This window comes from Rhodamnia argentea, chromosome 6, assembly GCF_020921035.1.
Source record: "Rhodamnia argentea isolate NSW1041297 chromosome 6, ASM2092103v1, whole genome shotgun sequence".
In the NCBI taxonomy this organism is placed as follows: Eukaryota; Viridiplantae; Streptophyta; class Magnoliopsida; order Myrtales; family Myrtaceae; genus Rhodamnia; species Rhodamnia argentea.
The window spans coordinates 20,449,564-20,472,135 of NC_063155.1; the positions used below are offsets into that span (position 1 = coordinate 20,449,564).

A 22,572-nucleotide genomic window follows, 5' to 3' on the forward strand; every position below is an offset into this window, starting at 1 on the left:
GGTGAAGTTTTCTTCGTTTTTCCCCCCAATATGTCAATGTGATCATGCACATTCGGCGTTTCAATGCCTTGAAAACTCGGATAATTTAGAAGGTATGTTCCTAATCATGGGAATATGGTAATACTCATAGTGCCTTGTCCCATGTCGAACAATCGGACAACAGAGACTTTAGCCAAATCAAGTAGAGTACAATTGTGGAAGAAAGACCAACCTGAATCTTCCATTGCTTATGAAGAAGACACGCAAAAGATCTCTCTGGTTACATCTCCTGGACATGTGATACATCATGTCTTCTCAATTCTTAATCTAGCTGGATACCCTGGTATTGCAGGAGGCAACTTGGATATTCGGAAAATACTAAGGCGTTAGGTGGAGAACTCGTTATTCAGTTTCCGTAGTTCATAATGTTGTACAACCTGATTTCACGTTCCTTTGAGTTCACAGCTCACGCAGGAACTGTGGACATTCCTGCTGGTGCAACACTAAAGATGCTTCTAATTCTTGGTATGCCGACAGCGAGTGCCGGTTTGATATGCATTTGGCAATCTCCAAGGAAAGGAATTGTCCAGATCCTATGATGCCTTCCAATGCCTTCAACTTTTGCTCTCTCTTTTATTTGGTCGAGTAGTTCTGATACAAACATGATTGATGGCATGTTTTTAAGCGATCATCTTGTTGAAATTATATCTTGAGTTTGAGTAAACGAAACTCAACATGAGGTTTATTAAAGGAAAATCTGAAATCGAGCGAAGCTGAATATATGAAAGTCAATTTCCACGTTGAAGTTGGCCATGCTAATCAAAAGGGAAAATCAAAAAGGAAAGTCAGAATCTAGACTTCGTTTGAAATATTCAAAAATGAACTTCTGAATTGAAGTTGATGAAGAAGACACAGGGAAAAAAGAAAGCCCAAGTTGGGCGGTTCTCCTTCTCCAATTCAATCAATTGAAAATCGAGAGATTTGACGGAAAAAATTTTGATTTTTGGAAGATGCATATTGAGGATTATTTGTATGAGAGGAATCTGCACTTATCCCTGTTTGGAAAGAAACCAGAGTCGAAGAAGAAAGCTGAGTGAGAATTGCTGGATAGACAAGCGGGTATTATTCAAATTGATGTTGGCTTGTAACAATCGCATTTAACATTGTGAAAGAGAAATCACTGAGTGTTTGATGAAGGACCTGTTAGACATGTACAATAAGTCCTTTGCGATCAATAAGGTCTACTTGATACGATATTTGCTTAACTTAAAGATGAGCAAAAGTGTATCGGTTAATAATTATATCAATGAATTTAGTGTGATCGTTCGTCAATTAAGTTCAATTGAGATTGACTTTGAAGATGAGGTATGTGCGTTGGTTCTATTATCCTTGTTGCTTGATAGTTTAAATGCTATTGTTACCATTGTTAGTGATCCCTTTGGATCAACTATTATAACATTGGGTGGGGTTCACAATTTGAGAGTGGCAGATTTCATTGTGGTGACATCGGATGCATCTGTTCGAGACTTTGAATTGTGCCATATAAGTTTCGGCACATTAGTAATAGAAGCTTGAAGGTTTTAGGTGAAAGGAATCTATTGTGTGGTTATATTGTTGACAAACAGAATGTATGCAAGCGTGGGGACTAAGGTAAGTAGTGAAAAGTGCTGTTCAATATGACTGTTAGAGAAATTATAGAGATTGCAGAGTTAAGTCATTTGTATCTTCTTAGGTTGTCGCGATTTCCCTCGAGAAATAGTGTTAGATTTATGCTAATAGTTGTGGATGGCTACTCGAGGAAGACTTTGATGTTTGTAATGAAGCACAAGCATATGCGGACTGAAAGTAGTATGGATACCTATTTAGTGATGTTCAACAAATTCCGCTTGAAGGAAAACATAGTGAGACACTGTACTAGTGTAGTTAATTACAACATGTTGCAGAGTTGATGAGTAGAACATTACTATAGAATATCCATAAAATACTCTCTTGCTGGTATGACTAAAAGATTCGTAGCGGACACGGTTAGTACGACGAACTACTTGATGAATAAATCCCCATGGACTGCTGAGTTTAACAAGGTGCGTATTTGATCTCCCGACGGATATGAATGCAGTATTAATTTTGTTTTATCTGTGTTAAAGGAGGTTGTATCTAAAAATTATTGTAGCGTAGTTAAAGGTACAAGTGAAGTTGGTCTTCTGATGTGGTACATAGAATGGCGAAATTCAAGCATACCTTGGCCTTGAAAGATGTCTGTAGGGGTTGAGCCCACGTGAGACTATGAGAGAGTAATAGTGAAGTTTAGTTACGGCAAAGCAATTGTGACCTGGCTCAAACATTGAGCCAATGTGGAGGTTGTTGAAATTATGTCTTCAATTTGAGCCCACGAAGGAAACCCAACTCGAGATATTAAAGAAAGTTTGAAATTGATCAAAGCTGAACATGAGAAAGTCAATTTCCACGTTGAAGTCGGCGAAGTTAATTAAAAGGATAAAATAGAAAGTCATAACTTAGACTTTGTTGAAATATTCAAAAATGAAGTCGGTGAAAAGGAAAAGGAAAGTCCAAGTTGGGTGATTCTCCTTCTCCAATTCGGCGCGCGCGCGCGCGCACACACATATATATATGCGTTTTTGGGCGCATGTTGATGAACACGTTCAACGAATGCTTCTTTGTGAGGGGTCTTTCTTTGTGAAATTACACTAAGAATATATTTTTTGAAGTCAACATAAACCTAGTGGTAAGATTTTGCTTAATTTCTTTGTGATATTAAATGATTAATTCATGAGAAATTGTGAGGCTAAATACTATGTGAGTTATCAAGTGTATTTGGGGTTCGGAAACACTAAGAGTGTTTGAGTGACTCGACTATGGTTGTAATTTCCGTTATATTGCTTAATCAATAGTGATATTCTTTGTTACTCTCCTTATGGACATAAGTCATTCCGATCGAACCACATAAATTTGGTGTCCAATTTATCTTCTTGCTCTGTCTATTTTGTTGTTCGATTGCTTTCTTTAGCAACATTTCTCATTTATGCTTTTCTTTGCTGAGCATCATACTCTAGTGGGCCAAAACCCGTTTTGCGCTCACCGCTTGCCCTCTTGCTTGTAAGTAAAACCATCTCTCTCTCTCTCTCTCTCTCTCTCTCTCTCTCTCTCTCTCTCTCTCTCTCTCTCTCATTCTTGATCCTCCTCTCGATTTCCATTACTCTTACGAGTGAGCAAAGTTCTAGGTTACAAGGTATGGAAGATAGGTTTTAGATTTCAAAAATTGGGGAACTAGTTGTCACGGGTAGGTTTTAGGTTCCAGACCTAGAACTTGGAACAAGTATTAGTGTTTTTCTTAATCTACGTTTTCCCGTAATCTTGGGGCGTCCGATGATGAGTGCGTAATATGGGACCACTCGTCCGAGATTTCATTTTCTATGATATCTATCATTAAGACTTTTACTATATTAACATTTTACATTATTATCTAAATATAAGTTGTGGTTAGTAAATTGCAGCAGCAAATAGTGGTCATTATAGGTGATGATTCACTACAATCATTCAATTAAAATACAAGTACAACTTGAGTAGGCCTTGAAACCGACCCTGGAACCTAATTATATATGTAGGGTAAATTTCAGATTCCAATAATTGAAGAACCTATTTCGACAAGTAGGTTTTAAGTTACCCAAGTCAATCTTGAAAACGCGCACCCCAAATTACTTCGATGTTGCACTTCACAAATATTAATTTTGTTTTAGTGTCACCAGTTCATGAAGTGTAAGTTGGTTAAAGAGGTAATTCTTTGTGTCTTTCATTTCACCAATTACCACCTTATGTGGTTCATACAGAGGAAGGGGAAGAGATAAAACTTCGAGAGAAAATTACAAAACCATTAGGATGTTGGTTTGGTGAAGAATCAGCAAATTGCAAATTAATTCTCATACTTATAATCGTTATTGGTCGTTTAATTTAATGAGTCGATAAAAAATAATTTTATTATTAACACCAATACATGAATAGCCATCTTTACTGATAATGAGAATATATTCCTATCACTTATTTTCGAACATAATATAAATGATGACGGTTATAATTTTTTGAAATTCTTGATTTTTCACGAAATGAATAAAGTTGAATTTACCTTACCAAAAAAAAAATAAATAAAAAATAAAGTTGAATTTATTTTTATTATTAACACCAACCTATGAATAGGCATTTTTACTGATAATGATAATATAATCCTATCATATCACTCATTTTCATACATAATATAAATAATGTCGGCAGTTTTTTAAAATCGTTGAATTTCTGCGAAATAAATAAAATTGAATTTCTTTTTCCATGTCACAAAAAAATTAAGTTTTCGTTTCTTCTATCACTGAGAAACAGTCATCCCTCTCTCTCTTCCCAAAAGCATTTCCTTTCTCCGAGAGGTCCTTCAACAAGCTCCTTCAATGGGGTCCACTCACTCGTATTTTGCTCTACTTGCTCGCGAAGCAAATTGCTTTTACGAGAGAGAAGACGAAGCGCGCTAATGTTCAGCTTCTCCATTCTATATATAAACCACCAGCGATCATTGACAACCCAACCTGTGTCGGGAAAGGAGCGAAGAACAGTGCTCAAGTGACTGAATCCTCTCTGGTACGTCTGTCGATGCGCTCGTGCATGTGAACTTTCGAAATTGCTGTCATTGAGTTTTGTTGTTCTCTCCTATTGGACGAGAGAATGCCTGTGAGTGATATCATCTGAAACTCTGCTTATTTAGCTGTGTATCGTGAATGGGATGAGGCGGTTCTTTTAGTCCAGTTCTTGGTCTGTGGGTTTAGGGCGATCGGCACTCACCTGCCATTGTTATTCTCTGAAGTTTCTTAAGAGAAACTGTGGGCATGTTTTTTCTTTGACTGCAGTTTTCAGTTTCGGGTTTGCTGTAACTATCATGGCCTACGTTCCTCCGCATAAGCGACATTCGAAGGAGAGCGTTAGCCCGTCCCCTGTTCCCGCGTCGCTTTCGCAACAGTTCAAGAAATGTTTAAGCTTTAGATCACCTAACACTAACGTTTATCAGAGTGGGAAAATCGTCCATGCAAACACGACGATATATAGATGGTTAGCTGTTGGTTTGGACGCTGATGGAGATCACCTTCCTTCTGGCGTCTTTCTCAAGCCGGTCTCCGTTGAGGCCATCGAACGGATGTCAGGGGAGAAACTGCTAGCCTTAGGCAAAAGTCGCGTGGTTAATGGTAAGTGATTGTTCCTTTAAAATGTGATCCTATGTGCTCTACATATCTTGAGATGTGGATTCATGTTGACTTTAAAGGCATTCTTGGCTTCTCAGAAGAAGATGAAGCGGGTCAGGACCACAGGAAGAAACCTTGGCAACATATAGCGGAAACTGTGATGCAAGATTTAATTTCTTCATTCGAAGTTGTGAGGAGCGAGATTAATAGTCCGCGCTTCAAACTAATAAAACCGATGCTGGTTGCTAGATTCGGGAAAAATCTTTTTCGTGGGTAAGTTGCATGAATTAATTTTGGTGAATGATTAGCTACTGCTTCTTTATGTAACACTTGACTTTAGTTCATTAACTGAGGTCCACATGAACCTAAACGTGGTTACGACAGAGTTCAGCATTTGGATACACAAAGGAAATTAACTGCTGGCTTTGCTTGTGTAGAATTAAATTTCAGTGCAAAGTACTTTTTGGCTTTCCCACTAAAATTCAAATTAGGCAATTTGAATTTTTGAGAGGGTCACTATTGTCCTGCATGATCATGAAAATCTCAAACTTCAGAGCACCTTGCTCACCGTATCTGTTTAAAACCTTGCTCCCCATTGCAAATACCACGCAAGCTAGGCTTTGCTGCTCATAAAGCATAATTATCATGGAGTTTAAACGTGGAACTCCTTATAATGATTATTTTGTGTGTACTTGATGATATCTGGATGACAGGATAGACACATAAGCTTAACATTATCTTTGGGTGCAGGACCCCTCCATTTCCAGTGGAAGCTTGTGGAGATATTTTTACAGAGACGTCATTGAAACGGCTGAAAAAATCATTTTACACAAACCTTCCTTCTTCTTTTGTGGAAGATGTGACTCAGAGAATTATCACAGAGATTGGCCTTAGTTTTGAAGATGAAAAGGACATATATCATGTCCTGGTATATATCATGTCCTGGTGCTTTAAGTCTCTAGTTTCTGCTTTTTTCACTTCTTTTGTGTTTCATACGCATTTCCATATTGACATGTCAGTTGCTTCCATCTTCCTGTGTTGCAGTTATCTGATAAGTCCAGACCAGGTGCGATCGTCTTCTGCAAATGTAGTGTCATTAAGGCAGATCACAGACTCGAGCTCTATAAGGCAAATTCCTGATTCTGACTACATAATGAGAACTTATACTAAATATTACCCTGCTTGTATCATATTGAAGGCATTATGTTCATACTAAAGGCATTATTGTTGCTTTAGATAAAAGTAAAATTATGCATCACGTTAGTTGTGTGGAGTTATATGTGTGCTGCTTCTTTTCCTAAATGATCAGGTTTTTGTTGTTGATATAGGCATTGACAACTGCAGATTTTGGTTGCAGGTCGAATTAAACCCAGTGCGACGAATGGTATTTGATGTATCATGCCTCAATAAGGATCTGGATATAAGGTTGATGTTGTTCACCAAGACGATCTTGACGGCTATTAGAGTAAGTAATTGAAGCTAAGGTCCATGTGAAAATTCATTTTGTTGAAGGCATTTACTGGGGCCTTTTTTTTCTCTTTTCATGCTTAAGCAAAAACAGAACGTAATATTTTATTTTCCCACCAAAATAAAAATATCCTTCAGATTTTCAAAAATTGTGATGAAAGTGTTCTGGATTGGAAAAAAGTTCAAGCATGTGAGTAGCAAAAATTAGATCAAGTAAAAAAGTAAAATTAATGATCTGAGACAATTTTCGACCTTAACTTTATTTCCCTGGGCAATCAAATTTTTGGCACATGGCCAGTCCTTTTAATGTACTTCAAATTGTTCATGTGTCGCAGGAAAATGAAAAGAACAGCATTAGTGATTTGATTACTTCTGCAGTTTTAGATTCTAATGTTAAGGGGGGTTTAAGATGGCCTCTGGGGAAGGCATCTTCTGGAGATAGATACAGCGTTTTAGGAATGCGGCATACAATCTCTAAGACTTATAAGAACTCATCCATGAGGCTGAAGGCGAGACATGCAGACCGCTTCGAGTTTAGGAATTCCCATGGAGAAGTTACTGAAGAAATCGAACTAAATTTGAAGGGAATAACTTCTGAATTGCACGTAAGTTCTTTTGACCCCCCGTTAAGATAACTGTAGTCTTATTGGACGTACTTTGCTTGTGAATGCGAATTGGTTCCATGTGCTCCAGCCATAGGTCTAGCCATTGGCTCAATGCTAGAATCAACAATTGCAGCATCCTGTATCTTTGCTAATTTGCGAGATTTCCAGCAGCTATTGAAACCTTGTATAGTGCATTTAATGTTTTTAAGTTTGAATCTTCTGTTTTCACTAGAACTTCCTTATCAATACAAATTTCTCTTTTGATGGGTAAAGAGCTGATTCGTATTTCCTTCTTCTTCTTCTTTTTTTGTACTGTTAAAGTATTTCAGCTGTTAGATTGGGTTGCATTCTTTCACCTTTGTTGAGACAAAATTTAAGAGCTGCAAATTCCACTGTCTGTCGAGATATCAATTTGATTTAGTGTGTTGATCTACAGTTTCATGGGGATCATGTGCTCTTTTTGAAACCCTATGTTTTTATGCAGCTTACAATTAACTCTTTTTACATTAAATAATTTACGTCGAGGGATTTTGTTTGCGAGACAAAGGATGAGTATTTTCTTACAAATTGAGTTGCCTATAACAACTTCTACATGTGGGTCTGTTATACTTGATGGCCTCGTTGTCGTCATCTTCTTCATCAGATCTTGTATCAGGTCTTGTGTTTTTGGATTTTCATTTTGTTGACAATGCTGCTGCTACTAATACTCGTACAATTTTCAGGGACAGAGTCTGGGAACTGATTCAATCTCTGATATGCTTAAAGATGCTGTAAAGATGATGTGGGAGCACCTCTTATCATGTGGAAATCCGGTCGTTTGAATCAGCCTTTCTGTTTCTCAGTGTGTGTGTGTGAGAGAGAGATAATGTAAATGAAAGTCATGGTGTGTGTGTGTTTTATGAGAAAATACGAATTCCTAACTGAGAATGTACCATTCTCTTTTTATTCCTCGTGGGAATGAATTTGATAGGTTGCTCTGGCTTTATGTATCCTCTGGCCATTTGCTTAAAAATGAAGTCTTCTTGTTAATTAAAGAGATTTGATGATCTACTGCATCTTAGTAAGGTACAATTATGTGAATCTCGATATAATGTATTTTGATATTTTCATCAGCTGTGATACTATAAATGTGATGTTTAGAGTGCAATGTGACATATTTCAAGAGAACGCACAAGTACTGTATTGTGTATTGTGGGAAACACTGACTGTGTTGAATCTGCGACCACTATCTCTTCGTGGTTAGAGAGCTCACGCTCAGGATACTCAAATAACTCGTACTTGGGAGTTTTCCATTTCTTGATTGTCAACGAGAAATTTTGGACAGAGGGTAATGGAGGCTGATTTGTGAGTCAAGTAAAAGTTTGTGGCTTTTTATGAGACTGTAAAAGTTTTTAAGGTAAAATTGGGACTGGACAATAAAATTGAGATGAGATATAAAGTTGTGATCTTTTCATAGGACAAAAAAATGTTTAGGGTACAATTGAAACATGACCTAAAGTTGAGAATTTTTTATGGGATAAAAAAGAGTCTAAGATAGAATTGAGACTGCATATAAAATTAGACGTTTGTTTATGAGATAAAAGGTAGAATTGGGGCAAGAGCTAAAGTTGGAGATATTTTAGAGTATTAGACCAAAGGCGAGGGCCAAAATTGGGAAAGGCCGCAACCCTCTTTTAGGTCCGGGCTAGGGTAGGTTGCTCTCTCTTTTGGTCGGCAGAGCGGCGGCCAAGGCAAGAGGGCTTGTACTTCTTGTTTTTTTTGGTTAACTTTGAGCCTTTTAATTTTTAAAAATAGAAAAAGGAACAAAAGAAAAAAATGAAGGATGAAAAATCAAGTTCTTTTTTTAGACTGAAATGACCACTTAATGCACTTGTTTGAAATAATATCTATTTTAGACTCTTATTTAAGAAAATGATGGCATTTGAGATCCTTATTGAAAACAATGTCCGCTTTAGGCTCTTATTTGAGAAAATGAATACACTTCAAACTCTTTTTTGAATTTTGTTTTTCAATGAACAATCAAATAGATCAATGAAATTATAATTTTCTTTGTCTTTCATTCCGCCAATTATTATTATATGTGGTTCATATAGAGGAAGGGGAGGGGAGAAAATTTCAAGAGAAAATTACGAAACCATTAAGATGTTTGTTTGGTGAAGAATCAGCAAATTGCAAATTAATTCTCATGTTTGTAATCGTTTTTTGTCATTTAATTTAATGAGTCAATAAAAATAATTTTATTATTAACACCAATCTATGAATAGCCATCTTTACTGATAATTTGAATATATTCCCATCATATCACTCGTTTTCGTGCATAATATAAATGATGGAGGTTAGAGTTTTTTCGAATTGTTGATTTTTCGCAAAATGGATAAAGTTGAATTTCTTTTTCCCTTCTCAAAAAATTTAGTTTTTCTTTTCTTTTGTCGCTCATAAACGGTCATCTCTCTCTCTTCGCAAAAGCTTTTCCTTCCTCCGGAAGGTCCTTCAACATGTTCCTTCAATGGGGTCCACTCACTCATATTTTGCACCGCTTGCTGGCGAAGCAAATTGCTTCCACGAGAGAGAAGACGAAGCGATGTTCAGCTTCTTTATTCTATATAAACCGTCGGTCATGGCCAACCCAACCTGTGTCGGGAAAGGAGCGAAGAACAGTGCTCAAGTGATTGAACACTCTCTGGTACGTCTGTCGGCTCGTACATGGGAACCTTCGAAATTGCTGTCGTTGAGTTTTGTTGTGCCCTTGTATTAGATGAGAGAATGCCTGTGAGTGATATCATCTGAAACGAAAAATTAAATTGGTTAAGGCGGTTCTTTTAGTCCAGTTCTTGGTCTGTGGGTTTAGGGCGATCAACACTCACCTGCCATTGTTATTCTCTAAAGTTTCTTAAGAGAAATTGTGGGCATGTTTTTTTTCTTGACTGCCGTTTTCAGTTTCGGGTTTGCTGTAACTATCATGGCCTACGTTCCTCGGCATAAGCGACATTCGAAGGAGAGTGCTGGCCCGTCCCCCGTTCCCGTGTCACTTTCGCGAGAGTTCAAGAAAGGCTTAAACTTTAGGTCGCCTAAAACTAATGCTCATCAGAGTGGGAATATCGTCTATGCAAACACGGCGACATATAGATGGTTGGCTGTTGGTTTGGACGCTGATGGAGATCACCTTCCTTCTGGCGTCTTTCTCATGCCGGTCTCGGTTAAAGCTGTTGAACGGAGATCAGGGGAGAAACTGCTGGCCTTAGGCAAAAGTTGTATGGTTAATGGTAAGTGATTGTTCCTTTAAAATGTGATCCTATGCGCTCTATATATCTTAAGATGTGGATTCATGTTGACTTTAATGGCATTCTTGGCTTCTCAGAGGAAGATGAATCGGGTCAGGACCACAGGAAGAAACCTTGGGAACATATAGCGGAAACTGTGATGCAAGATTTAGTTTCTTCATTCGAAGTTGTGAGGAGTGAGATTAACGGCCCGAGCTTCGAACTAATAAAACCGATGCTGGTTGCTAGATTTGGGAAAAATCTTTTTCGTGGGTAAGTTGCATGAATTAATTTCGGCGAATCATTGGCTACTGCTTCTTTATGTAACACTTGACCGTGTTTCATTAACTGAGGTCCACGTGAACCTAAACTTGGTTAGGACACAGTTCAGCATTTGGCAATGCTTTGCATACACAAAGGAAATTAATTGAGTGCTTTGCTTGTATAGAACTAAATTCCAGGACGAAGTACTTTTTTGCTTTCCCATTAAAATTCAAAATATTGCATGTGTTGCAATATTTTGATTATACGAAAAGCAAAAAGTAGAAGTCTATCCGGACATGCTCTTGGTCAGGCAATGTAAATTTTTGAGAGTCTCAACATTCTGTTGTGTGATCATCAATATTTCTCAAACTTCAGAGCATCTTGCTCATTGTGTCTGCTTAAAATCGGGCTCCCCATTGCAAATACCTGCTCAACCTAGGCTTTGCTACTAATAAAGCATAGTTACTTTGCATAGTTTTTAGGTTGAACTCCTTATAATGATTATTTTGTGTGTACTTGATGATATTGGGATGACAGGATAGACACATAAGCTTAACATTATTTTTTGGTGTAGGAGTCCTTCAGTTCCGGTGGAAACTTGTGGAGATATGGTTTCAGAGACCACTTTGAAACTGTTGAAAAGAGTATTTTACACAAATCTTCCTGCCTGTTTTGTGGAACATGTGACTCTTAGAATCATCCCAGGGATTGGCCTTAGTTTTGCAGATGAAAAGGATATATATCATGTCAAGGTGCTTATGTCTCTAGTTTCTGCTTTTTTATTTTTTTTTTGTCATGCATGTCCATAAGTTTGACTGGTCAATTGCATCCTCTCTGCGGTGTAGTTATCCGATAAGTCCAGGCCGGATTCGACCATCTCCTGCAAATGTAGTGTTTCTAAGGCAGAGCAGAGACTCGAACTCTATAAGGCAAATTCCTGCTTCTCTTAATAATGAGTGCTTATGCTAAATATTACCCTACTTGTTTCCTTCTTTAAGGCATTATTTCATCTTACATAACAATGACTTCACGCTAATTGTATTGAGTCATATATATACTATACCTTTTCCTAAATGGTTGGGTTTTGTCGTTGTTTATAGAGGCATTGACAACTGCAAATTTTGGTGGTAGGTCGAATTAAACCAGGTGCGGCACATGGTAGTTGATGTTTCATGCCTCAATAAGGATTTGGACATGAGGTTGATGTTATGCACCAAGAGAATCTTGACGGCTATTAGCGTAAGTAATTGAAGCTAACATCCATGTGAACCTAGACTTTGTTGGAGGCATTTACTAGGGCCTATTTGGTTTAGCATAACTAAAAAAAAAGTTCTTTTTCTTGTTTTACTTTCCCGGAAAAATTTAATATATTATTTACATTTCAAAAATCATGAAAATTATGTGAATCTATATGTCGACATTTGAATTTTGTGAAAGTTTCAAGTGTGTTGGATCCGAAAAGAGTTACAGCATGAGAATAACCAAATTTTAATTAAGTAAAAAGTAAAATGTAAGAGTCAATTCAGTCAGACCGTAGCTCTTACTGCAGTAAATTTTTCGTCATCGAGTCCAACCTTTTGACACTAGTTTGGTGGATAATTTGCAAGGAATGACTGTCACCCATGTTCTGTGTTATGTAACATGGTTAATTGCTTTTCCTGGAGACTTTTCTTTTGCCAGATTCTATTTCAGCATAGGAAAGCGAAAAAAGTGCCTATACTGAGAAATCAGTATGTAAAAGAGAATTGTAAGGGCAATTCTCAAAATTTTCGTCCACAGCCCAATTTACTGAATAATTATGCTTGAGACAATTTTTGACCTTAACTTTATTTCTTTGTGGGTAATTAAATTCTTTGGCACATTGCAATCATAAGTGTTACTCCTTTCAATTTACTTCAAGTTGTTCATGTTTGCAGAAAAAGGAAAAGAACAGCATTAAGGATTTGGTCACTTCTGCAGTTATAGATTCTAGTGTTAAGGGGGGTTTAAGATGGCCTCTGGGAAGGGAATCTTCTGGAGATAGATACAGCGTCGTTGGAGTTTGGCATACTATTTCTAAAACTTATAAGAGTTCATCCACAAGGCTGAAGGTGAGACATGCTGATCGGTTTGATTTCAGTATTTGCCATGGGGAAGTTACTGAAGAAATTGTCATGAAGTTGAACGGCATAGCTTCTGAATTGCATGTAAGTTTTTTTGTCCCCTGTTGAGATAAATATAGCTTTTTTGTGTGTACTTTGCTTGTGAATGTGAACTGGTTCCATGTGCTCCAGCCATATGTCTGACCATCAGTTCAATACCATAATTGACTATTGAGGCATTCTGTCATTTCTGGATAAGTAGCCAATTTGTGAAAGCCTTCCAATGGATATCAACTTACTTTAGGCAAAGAATTTCCGGTAGCTTCTGAAGCCAGTTAAAGTGCATGCGAAGTTCTAAGTTTAAATTCCTTTTAATTTCACTAAGAACTTCCTTTTCAATGCAAAGTCATCTTTTGATAGGTATAGAGGGGATTCGTCTTTCTTGTTATTTCTACTGTTTAAGTATTTCAGCTGTTTGATTGGGTTTGCATTGTTTGACCTTTGTTGACGCAAGAGAAGTTGTAAATTCAACTCTGCCCCTCGAGGTATCAATTTGATTCAGTGTGTTGAATTTACTGTCTCATGAGGATGACGTGCTCTTGATGAAACACTATACAACAGGCAATTAACTCTTTTTACATTAAACAATTTATGCCAAGGGATTTGTTTCTGAGGCAAAGGCTGAGTATTTTTCTTACAAATTTAGCCGCCTGTAACAACCTATGCATGTTGGTTTGTCATAGCCAGTGGCCTCCTTGTCATCATCTTCATCATCAGATCTCGTATTAGGTTTTGTGTTTAATTGCATCTTACTCCCTAACTACTGCTACTACTATTACAATTTTCAGGGACGGAGTCTGGGAACTGATTTAGTCTCTGGTATGCTTAAAGATGCCGTAAAGATGATGTGGGAGCGCTTCTTATCTATTGAATTAGCCTCTCTTTTGACCAAAAATAAAAATAAAAATAAATAAGCCTCTCTTTCTCAGTGTGGATTGAGAGCAAGAATGTAAATGAATTTCATGGTGATTGTGTGAGCTTGTCTAGTGAGAATGTACGAATTCCTAACTGAGAATGTATGTAAGGGCTCAAAGACATGGGCTTCATTCTCTTTTCTCGCTCTGGCTTCATGTGTCCTCTAGCAATTTGCTTAAAAATGAGATCTTTTTAATTATAGTGATTTGGTGAGCTGCTGCATCTTACGAATGGACAATTATGTGTATCTTCAGATGTTTCTGCTTCTTTCCGTTGCTTCGTATGGACTTGATGCGCCAAAAGCGAGTTGCAGTTTCATATAAGCATGGTCTAAGGTTGTGGGAAATTGACATATGCAGTCAGCAATATCCGGGGAAAGGTATGGTCCAGATGCTATGATGTTCCTCAGAGTAATTTTAATACGAACTTGATTGATGGCATCTTTTCCTGCAGTTTTCTCACCTATGGTTTCCGTTGCTGAGCATGCATACTCCCGCGGCCTGTAACCTGTTTCGCATGGTTTAAGTCATGCCCGCCGCTTGCAAACCTCTTGCTTATAAGTAGACCCCCCCAACTCTCTCTCTCAATCTGCATGACTTCTGTCGTGCACTTCACAAATCTTTTGTTTTACTGTCACTAGCTCATGGAGTGCAAGTTGGTTAAAGAGATAGAATGCAGAGTGTGAGTTCAGTAAAAGGTAGAGGTTCATATGTTTGACAGAAAGTGCTGAGTACCGGAAATGGACATCGGTGTCGCCGGCTTACGAGCGGTGCAAAAAGGCGATGATCTAAACTTAAGAGTTGTAATGATCCGATCAGATCTATGTGGGCCAAATCCCCAAATGGAGGAAGCGGTTGTAACTATTTAGGAGTAAGCTTCTATCGAGTAGTTGGAAGTACTGCAATCCTAAATGGTGGCCATTTGAATACTTTCTTTGGTAGCTTGATCCTCGTCGAGTAGAGCGAATCATTAGCTCTCATCTTAGCTGATCATTCTATTTTTTTTTTATTGCTTATTCCTTATTGATTAAGTGTAGTAAATTCAATTACTTGGTCAAGATTTTTGTCTACGTCAAATTGGTCCAGAAATTGCAATCGAAGACTAATTTGGGGACTAAATCTGACAAAACAAAGTTAGGGAAAATTATAAAGAAAGTCTTAAACTTATTGGCCCCCGTATAATTTAGTCATAAACATTTCGGTTGTGTCAGTTTATTCTTAAATATTTTGATAATTTGCTAATATAGTCGCTCCGGTCAATTTCGATTGAAAATCGCTCGTGTGGACGTTGACTGAATTTAACAATTTATTTATTTTTTAAAGTTTTTTTATTTGTTTTTGACCTTTTTTTTACACTGGGCCGATGACCTTGTCCAGCCTGCCATCGTGGGTGGAGGAAAATAAAAAAAAAATGAAAGAAAAGAAAAGGAAAAAAAGAGAAAAAAGAAAAAGAATTCAAAATAGTTATTAAAGGGTTGCGAAAATTGTACATACAGAACGACTGATATCCACATTAACAACTTTATGCTGAAATTGATTGGAAAAGCAACATTGGCATTAGGATTAGGTTGACCGAATTAAAAGGGTATAAGAACGAATTATCATTTGTAAAATAGGTTTAATTTTTTTTTGGTAATTTTTTCCAAATAAGGGATGAGGTAATAATTGAATAACGGCAGTGGTACATCGTACATGAACTATTCTTTTTCACTTTTCCCTTCTTCTTTTTCCCAATCTTATCACTCCTTTGTTTTCTCATGTAAATAATACAAGAATGTCTCATTTTTTTCAACCTCATTTCTATTCAAGATTAAATCAAACGAATCGACGGAATTGAAATTTCTATTATTTTTATTTCCCTCAATTATAATTTATATTTGATTCATATAAGGGGTTATAGAGAGAAGATCGCAAAGCCTTTCCCATCATTTCTTTCGTAAAGGATCGGCAATTTGGAAAAAAAAAATTCCCGCATTTAATCATTTTTGCTGCTTAATGTAACGAGTCTATAAAAATAATTCTCATTAACAATAATTTATGACTAATCATCTTAATTAATAATGAGAATATATTTCGGTAACTCATTTTCGCAAATTAATATAAACGATGACAATCAGGATTTTTCTAAATCGTTAATTTTTCTGAGTCGAATTTCTTTTTTTCCCTTTCCCGCAAAAATGTAATTTTTCTTTTTCATTTTTTAACTAAAAACAACAGTTCAATTCTCACTCTCTCTGGCTGGTTTCCCAAAAAAAAGTAGTTCCTTCCTCGGGAAGTTCCTCTCCTTCGACTCGCTAAAATTCTCTCTCTCCTTGATGGCGAAGCGAGTCGTCTTCCACGAGAGAGAAGACGAAGCGAAGCGCACTGATGTTCAGCTTCTCTAATTCTGTATTATAAACCATCGATCATGCCCAATCCAACCTGTCTCGTGAAAGGAGCGAAGAACAATGCTCAAGTGACTGAACCCTCTCTGGTACGCCTGTCGATGCGCTCGTACATGTGTAACTTTCGAAATTGCTCTCGTTTCGTTTGGTTTTGTTGTGCTCTGTATTGTACGAGAGAATGCTTCTGAGTTGTTTTCTTCTGGAAACTCTGCTTTTGTAGCTGTGTGTCATGAATGGGATGAGGCTATTCTTTTAGTGCAGTTCTTAGTCTGTGGGTTTAAAGGTGATCAACACTCATCTGCCAGTGTTATTCTCTTCTGCTTCCTAAGAGAAATTGTGGGCATGGTTTTTTAATTTTTTTTTCCTTGACTGCAGTTTTAAGTTTTGGGGTTGCTGTAACTAGCATGGCATACGTTCCTCGGCATAAGCAACATTCGAGGGAGAGGGGTGGCCCGTCCCGTGTTCCGGCATTGTTCGAGTGGCGGGTAAAGAAACCTCTTATCTCGAGGCTGCCCAATCCTATTTCCCATCAGAGTGGGAGAATCGAGTATGCAGACACGGCAGTATCTAGATGGTTGGCTGTTGGTTTGGATGATGATGGAGATTATCTTCCTTCTAGCCGCTTTCTCAAGACGGTCTCTGTTGAGGCCATTAAATGGCTACCGGGAGAGAAACAGCTAGCCTTAGCCAAAAGTTGTGTAGCTAATGGTAAGTGAAGTTGCTTTGATAATGAGATCCCATGTTCTCTAGATATCTTGAGTTATGGATTCATGTTGACTTTAATGGAATTCTTGGCTTCTCAGAATATGATGAAATGGGTCGGGACCATCGGAAGAAACCTTGGGTGCGTATAGCCGAAACTGTGATGCCAGATTTGGTTCGTTCCTTTGAAGTTTTGAGGAGTGAGATTAAGGATCAGAGCATGGGAGAAACAAAACCAACAGTAGTTGCTAGATTCGGGAAAATTCTTTTTCATGGGTAAGCTGCTTGAATTAATTTCGGTGAATAGTTAGCTACTGCTGCTTTATGTAACATTTAACTCTGTTTCATTGGTTGAGGCCTCTGTGGACCTAACCGTGGTTCAGAGAGTTCAGCATTTGGCAATGCTTTGCATACACAAAGGAAGTTTATCAAGGGCTTGTTTGTTTGGAGTTAAATTTAAGTAAAGAGTACTATCTTGTTTTTCCGCCAAAATAATTTGGAAAGATTATGAAAAATATACACGTGGATGTTCGTGTCAATATTTGCATATTAGCGCAAGTTTGAAGTGTTTGGGAATTAAAAAGGATAGTCAAGGTGCATATATTGCAATATTTAGATTATACAAACAGAAAAAAGCAAAGATCTATCCAGAGATGCCCATAGTAATGCGGTTTAAGTATTTGAGAATCCCAATATTCTGCTGCGTGACCATGCAAATTTCTCATACATACTTCAGAGCAACTTGCTTATTGTATCTCTTTAAAATCACGCTCCACGTTGCAAATATCGCTCAAGCTAGGCTTTGCTGCTAATTGAGGCATAATTTTTTTGCATATTTGGGGATAATAGTCATTTCGAGTGTAGTTTTGGATATTTGGATGACTAGATAGAACATAAGCTTAACATAATTTTTGGGTGCAGGAGTCCTTCATTTCCAGTTGAAACTTGTGGGGCTATGGTCACAGAGGCCTCATTGAAACGGATGAAAAAAACATTTTACTCAAATCTTCCTTCCTTTTATATGGAAAATGTGACTCATAAAGTCATCCCAGAGATTGGCCTTAGTTTTGAAGATGAGAAGGATATATATCATGTCAAGGTGCTTAAGTCTCTAGTTTCCACTTTTTTACCTTTTTGCGTTTCATATGCATTTCCATAATTTTGATTGGTCAGTTGCATCCATCTTTCTGTGGTGCAGTTTTGTGATAATTCCAGGCCAGGTGTGACTATCTGCTGCAAATGTAATGTCATCAAGGCAGAGCAGCGACTTGAACTCTATAAGGCAAATTCCTGCTTCCCACCACATAATGATAGCTTATACTAAATATTACCCTACTTGTTTCATGCTAAAAAATTTATACATAATGCTAATCGTGTGGAGTTGTATATCTACTATACCTTTTCCTAAATGATCGGGTTTTTGTCATTGTTTATGAGGGCATTGACAACTGAAAATTTTGGTTGTAGGTCGAATTAGGCCAGACGCGACACATGGTTGTTGATGTTTCATGCCTCAATAAGGATCTGGATGTGAGGTTGATGTTACGCGCGAAGAGACTCTTTGTGGCTATTAGCGTAAGTTTAAGACCCATGTGAAACTTCACTTTGTTGGAGGCACTTACTTAGGATTGTTTGTTTTAACTTAAGAAAAACCAAAAAGTATTTTTAATACTTTCCCACCAAGGTTCAAAATATTATTCAAATTTTAAAAAATTATGAAACCGCTTATTGATCTAGTCTCCAACGGGGAAAATCCACCTTTTGTGTCCTCCTTCAACTGAGCTACCCAGTTTTCCAATCATACGTGGCACTCCAAGCTCTTCAACAGAAGGTAATTGGGCCAACACTTCTTTTGAAATTGTCCAAATCCACCCGTGTGAAGTCCTTATTCATAGGAGCAAGTGCATACCTGAGTCTATGAGGTACTCCCATGGCCATACGTAAAGATTGATCAGAAGTGTCCCCATCCCTGTCCATCGGGAGGGTAGGCTCCTTGTCCTTGGGAAGTGGAACTCCCATTGGGGTGCTGCAGGTGTATGGATCTAAAACCTGTTCTTAGTATCGAAGAGGGAATTTAGTGAGGCTTCGTATTCATCGTATCCCATAAAGTGCATATTCGATCAATCAATCTAGCCAATATTTATGTTTTTGTTATGAAAGAGTACCAAAAAAAAAAAACTTTGGGATTGCTGAATCACAGATGAGATAAATATATAAAAAGCAACGGAGCCATCATAGTATTTTTTAACTGCTCCGAAATTTATGTCTTTCTAATCTGTTTATTCTATGATATAACTGTGAAAGGGGAGTAGCTTGCAGAATCTATAGCATCTATGAAGGGAATTTGGCGAAAAAAGAGGTTGAAAGAGAGCTGCTCCTATTACAAATATAGTGAAAACAATAAAGTTGAGGTAGCGTTGAAAACTGCCTACAATATTATGTGTGAATCTATCTACATTTGAATTTTGTGAAAGTTTCAGATCTTTTGAATTTGAAAAAAGTTCAACCGTGTGATCAGCTAAATTTTGATCAAGTAAAAAGTGGAATGTAAGACCCAATCCAGACAGACCGTAGCTCTTATTGCAGTAATCATTTCTTCGTCTCAAGTCCTACCTATCGAATATGGGTGCAATATAGCTTGGTGGATAAGTTGCAAGGAATGACCGGCAACTCCCATCACATGAAGTTCAATGTCCAATAATGAAACACTTGGAAAAAAAAGGATGAAGCGAAATATAGCTGCTACACCAAAACTCCCCAAATTGATATTCCAATATCTTCTTGTCATTTCTTCCCCCCACTTCCGCTTGTGGATACCTAGGCACCAAAGATGAGGAAGGGCGTAGTAAGCAATGAAATACTTCAGGGAAAGCAAATTGCTTTTCCTGGGCCAGTTCATGTTACGGCATAAGAAAGCAAGTAAAGTGATGTATACTGAGAGAAATCGGTATGTAAAAAAGAATCGAAAGGGCCAATGGTTGCATTCTCAAAATTTTTGTTCACAGCCTAATTTCCTGACAAATTATGCTTGAGACAATTTTGTTCGACTTTAACTTTAATTGCCTGGGCAATCAACTTTTTTGCCACATATCCATCATAATTGTTACTCCCTTTAATTTACTTCAAATTGTTCATGTGTCGCAGGAAACTGAAAAGAACAGCATTGGGGATTTGATTACTTCTGCAGTTTTAGATTCTACTGCAAAGGGGGGTTTAAGATGGCCTCTGAGGAAGGGATTTTCTGGGGATAGATACAGGGTCATTGGGGCTTGGCATACAGTCTCAACGTCTTATAACAATTCATCCATGAGGTTGAAGGTGAAGCATGCCAATCGGCATGATTTTAGGTACAACCAGGGGCAAGTTACTGAAGAAGTTACCCTGAAGTTGAATGGAATAACTTCTGAATTGAATGTAAGTTCTTTTGTCCCCTGTTATGATAAATTTAGTTTTTTTGCGCGTATTGTGCTTGTGAATACGAATTGGTTCCATGTGCTCCAGCCATAGGTCTGACCATTGGCTTAGTACAAATCTACAGTTGAAGCATCTTGTAATTTAGCTAATTTGCGAAAGCCTTCCAATGCAAAATGCATAGAATTTCCGGTAGCTTCTGAAACCTGATAAAGTGCATGCAATGTTTTAAGTTTGAATTTTCTATTTTCACTAGAATTTCCTGATCAAGACAAATTTATCTTTTGATAGGTAAAGAGGTGATTCGTTTTTCCTTTTTTTTTTTTTAACTGTAAACTATTTCAGCTGTTAGATTGGGTTGCATTATTTCACCATTGTTGATACAAAATTTAAGAGTTGTAAATTCCACTCTGTTCCTTGACATCTCAATTTGATTAAGTGTGCTGATTTACTGTTTCATGAGGATGATGTGCTCTTATTGGAATACTATGTTTTATGCAACACACAATTAGCTCTTTCTACATTAAATAATTTATGTCGAGGGATTTGTTTGTGAGTCAAAGGCTGAGTAATTTGTTACAAATTGAGTTGCCTGTAACAACCTCTCTACATGTGGGTCTGTCATACTCGATGGCATCCTTGTCATCATCTTCATCATTTGATGTTGTATCAGGTTTTGTGTTTAATTGCATCTTATTCCCTATGCTTGACAAGGACACAAGATGTCAATATCCAATGGTTTTTGGATTTTCATTTTGTTGACACTACTACTACTACTACCACAATTTTCAGGCACTTCAGGGACAGAGTCTGGGCACTGATTCAGTCTCTGATATGCTTAAAGATGCAGTAAAGATGATGTGGGAGCACTTCTTATCTTGTGGAACTCCGGTCATTTGAATCGGCCTCTCTGTTGATCAGTGTGTGTGTTGGGGGGAGGGAGGGAGGGTGTGTGTTTATCTTGTGAGAAACTACGGATTCCTAACTGAGAATGTGCACGAGGGCTCAAAACTTGGGAGTTATTCTTTTTTATGCCTTGTGGAAATGAATTTGATATTTTGCTCTGGCTTTATGTATCCTCTAGGAAATGCATAGTAGATATTTCATCAGCTCTGATACTGTGAATGTGATGTTTAAAATTCGATTTGACATATGCTGATCAAGAGAACAATAGTACTGTATTGTGTACTGTGGAAAATGCTCTGTGTATTGAATCAGCCACTTGTGGTGAAGTTTTCATCCTTATCATCTTCACCCCGATACATCAGTGTAAACTTAATCATGCACATTAGGTGTTTCAATGGCTTGAAAACTCGGATAATTTTAAAAGTTATGTTCCTAACCAAGGGAATATGGTTATACTCGTAGCGCTATGTCCCATGTTGAACAATCAGACAGCACGTGGGACATGACTTTAGCCAATCAAGTAGGGGACAAGTGTGGATTAAGGACGAACCTTGCTTATGAAGAAGACGTGTCACGACCTGCGTTTTCCCTCCCGCGAGGGTTCAATAGGTTTAGAGGTATTGTCTATCAATCTAGGCGTAGACTTTTCCAAGTGCTACCTCGTGGGATGTTGGATTTTGTTTTCATGGTTATAAACCTAAATCATCATTAGGAGTTGCTACTAGCTTCTTGGGATCGGTTAGAAACCAATCGAAACACGAAAGCATTATCTCGATTCATACACAATCAGAGTATTTAGGTTCGGAGATTTATTTACGCTAATTAGCTAATTAGTGCCCTTTTGGTACCTAACCGGGTAGCGTACCCTAAGGTGATTACACATTCTACTTATCATTCAAAGCCTATCGGGTATCTAACCAGTGCCAGATGATTATGTATAATGATTATTCGTTATTTTCGTGCAATTACCTATCTAACCCTTCTCCTAACTCTAGGAAAGCGATTCGCGGACAATTTATCAAAATGCAGTGCTGTAGTTAAACACTCAAGTATTTAATGCGGCTACCAACTAGTTGGAAAGTAAATGCGCAAGCCAATCAGAATTGATTACAATCTGAATATCAAACTTGAGACATGATTAGGTATACAAAACTAAGATCGAAATGGAGATCGGTCATCACCAAGCCTCAATGGGTTGCCATATCCATGGGTATCGTCATTGACCGTCATACTGGAGTGTCGACTTACATGCTTTCAAGCATTTAAAATATGCGTTCACTCAAAGCAGATGATTAGCAAATTTCG

At 37.6% G+C, this 22,572-nt stretch overlaps 3 protein-coding genes across 7 annotated transcripts in view; all 3 read left to right on the forward strand.

Moving 5' to 3' along the window:
- LOC125315459 (putative disease resistance protein At3g14460) overlaps nt 1–22,572 on the forward strand; it is a 707,586-nt gene that overhangs the window by 625,471 nt on the left and 59,543 nt on the right. The gene's annotated exons all lie outside the window — the stretch shown is intronic.
- On the forward strand, nt 115–8,106 carry LOC125312556. Its single transcript, XM_048280731.1, has 9 exons — nt 115–334; nt 445–504; nt 4,884–5,216; nt 5,312–5,486; nt 5,964–6,141; nt 6,258–6,341; nt 6,523–6,678; nt 7,016–7,285; nt 8,008–8,106. Exons 1-9 carry the CDS (start codon nt 115–117, stop codon nt 8,104–8,106), a joined length of 1,575 nt encoding a protein of 524 aa, XP_048136688.1.
- On the forward strand, nt 9,778–21,529 carry LOC115734256. 5 transcript variants are annotated; one of them, XM_048280543.1, is made up of 10 exons: nt 9,793–9,968; nt 10,223–10,412; nt 16,695–16,956; nt 17,052–17,226; nt 17,872–18,049; nt 18,149–18,232; nt 18,418–18,525; nt 20,095–20,364; nt 21,163–21,276; nt 21,323–21,529. In XM_048280543.1, the coding sequence occupies exons 2-9, from the start codon at nt 10,245–10,247 to the stop codon at nt 21,259–21,261; spliced, it is 1,344 nt and encodes a 447-aa protein (XP_048136500.1). In that variant the 5' UTR covers nt 9,793–9,968; nt 10,223–10,244; the 3' UTR covers nt 21,262–21,276; nt 21,323–21,529. The 5 variants fall into 5 exon arrangements, with proteins under 5 accessions (XP_030520810.2, XP_048136500.1, XP_048136501.1 ...); XM_048280544.1 differs by lacking the exons at nt 9,793–9,968; nt 10,223–10,412 and adding exons at nt 16,103–16,209; nt 16,304–16,337 and having other exon boundaries at nt 16,624–16,956; nt 21,163–21,529; XM_030664950.2 differs by lacking the exons at nt 16,695–16,956; nt 17,052–17,226 and adding an exon at nt 10,644–10,818 and having other exon boundaries at nt 9,778–9,968; nt 10,223–10,548; nt 21,163–21,529.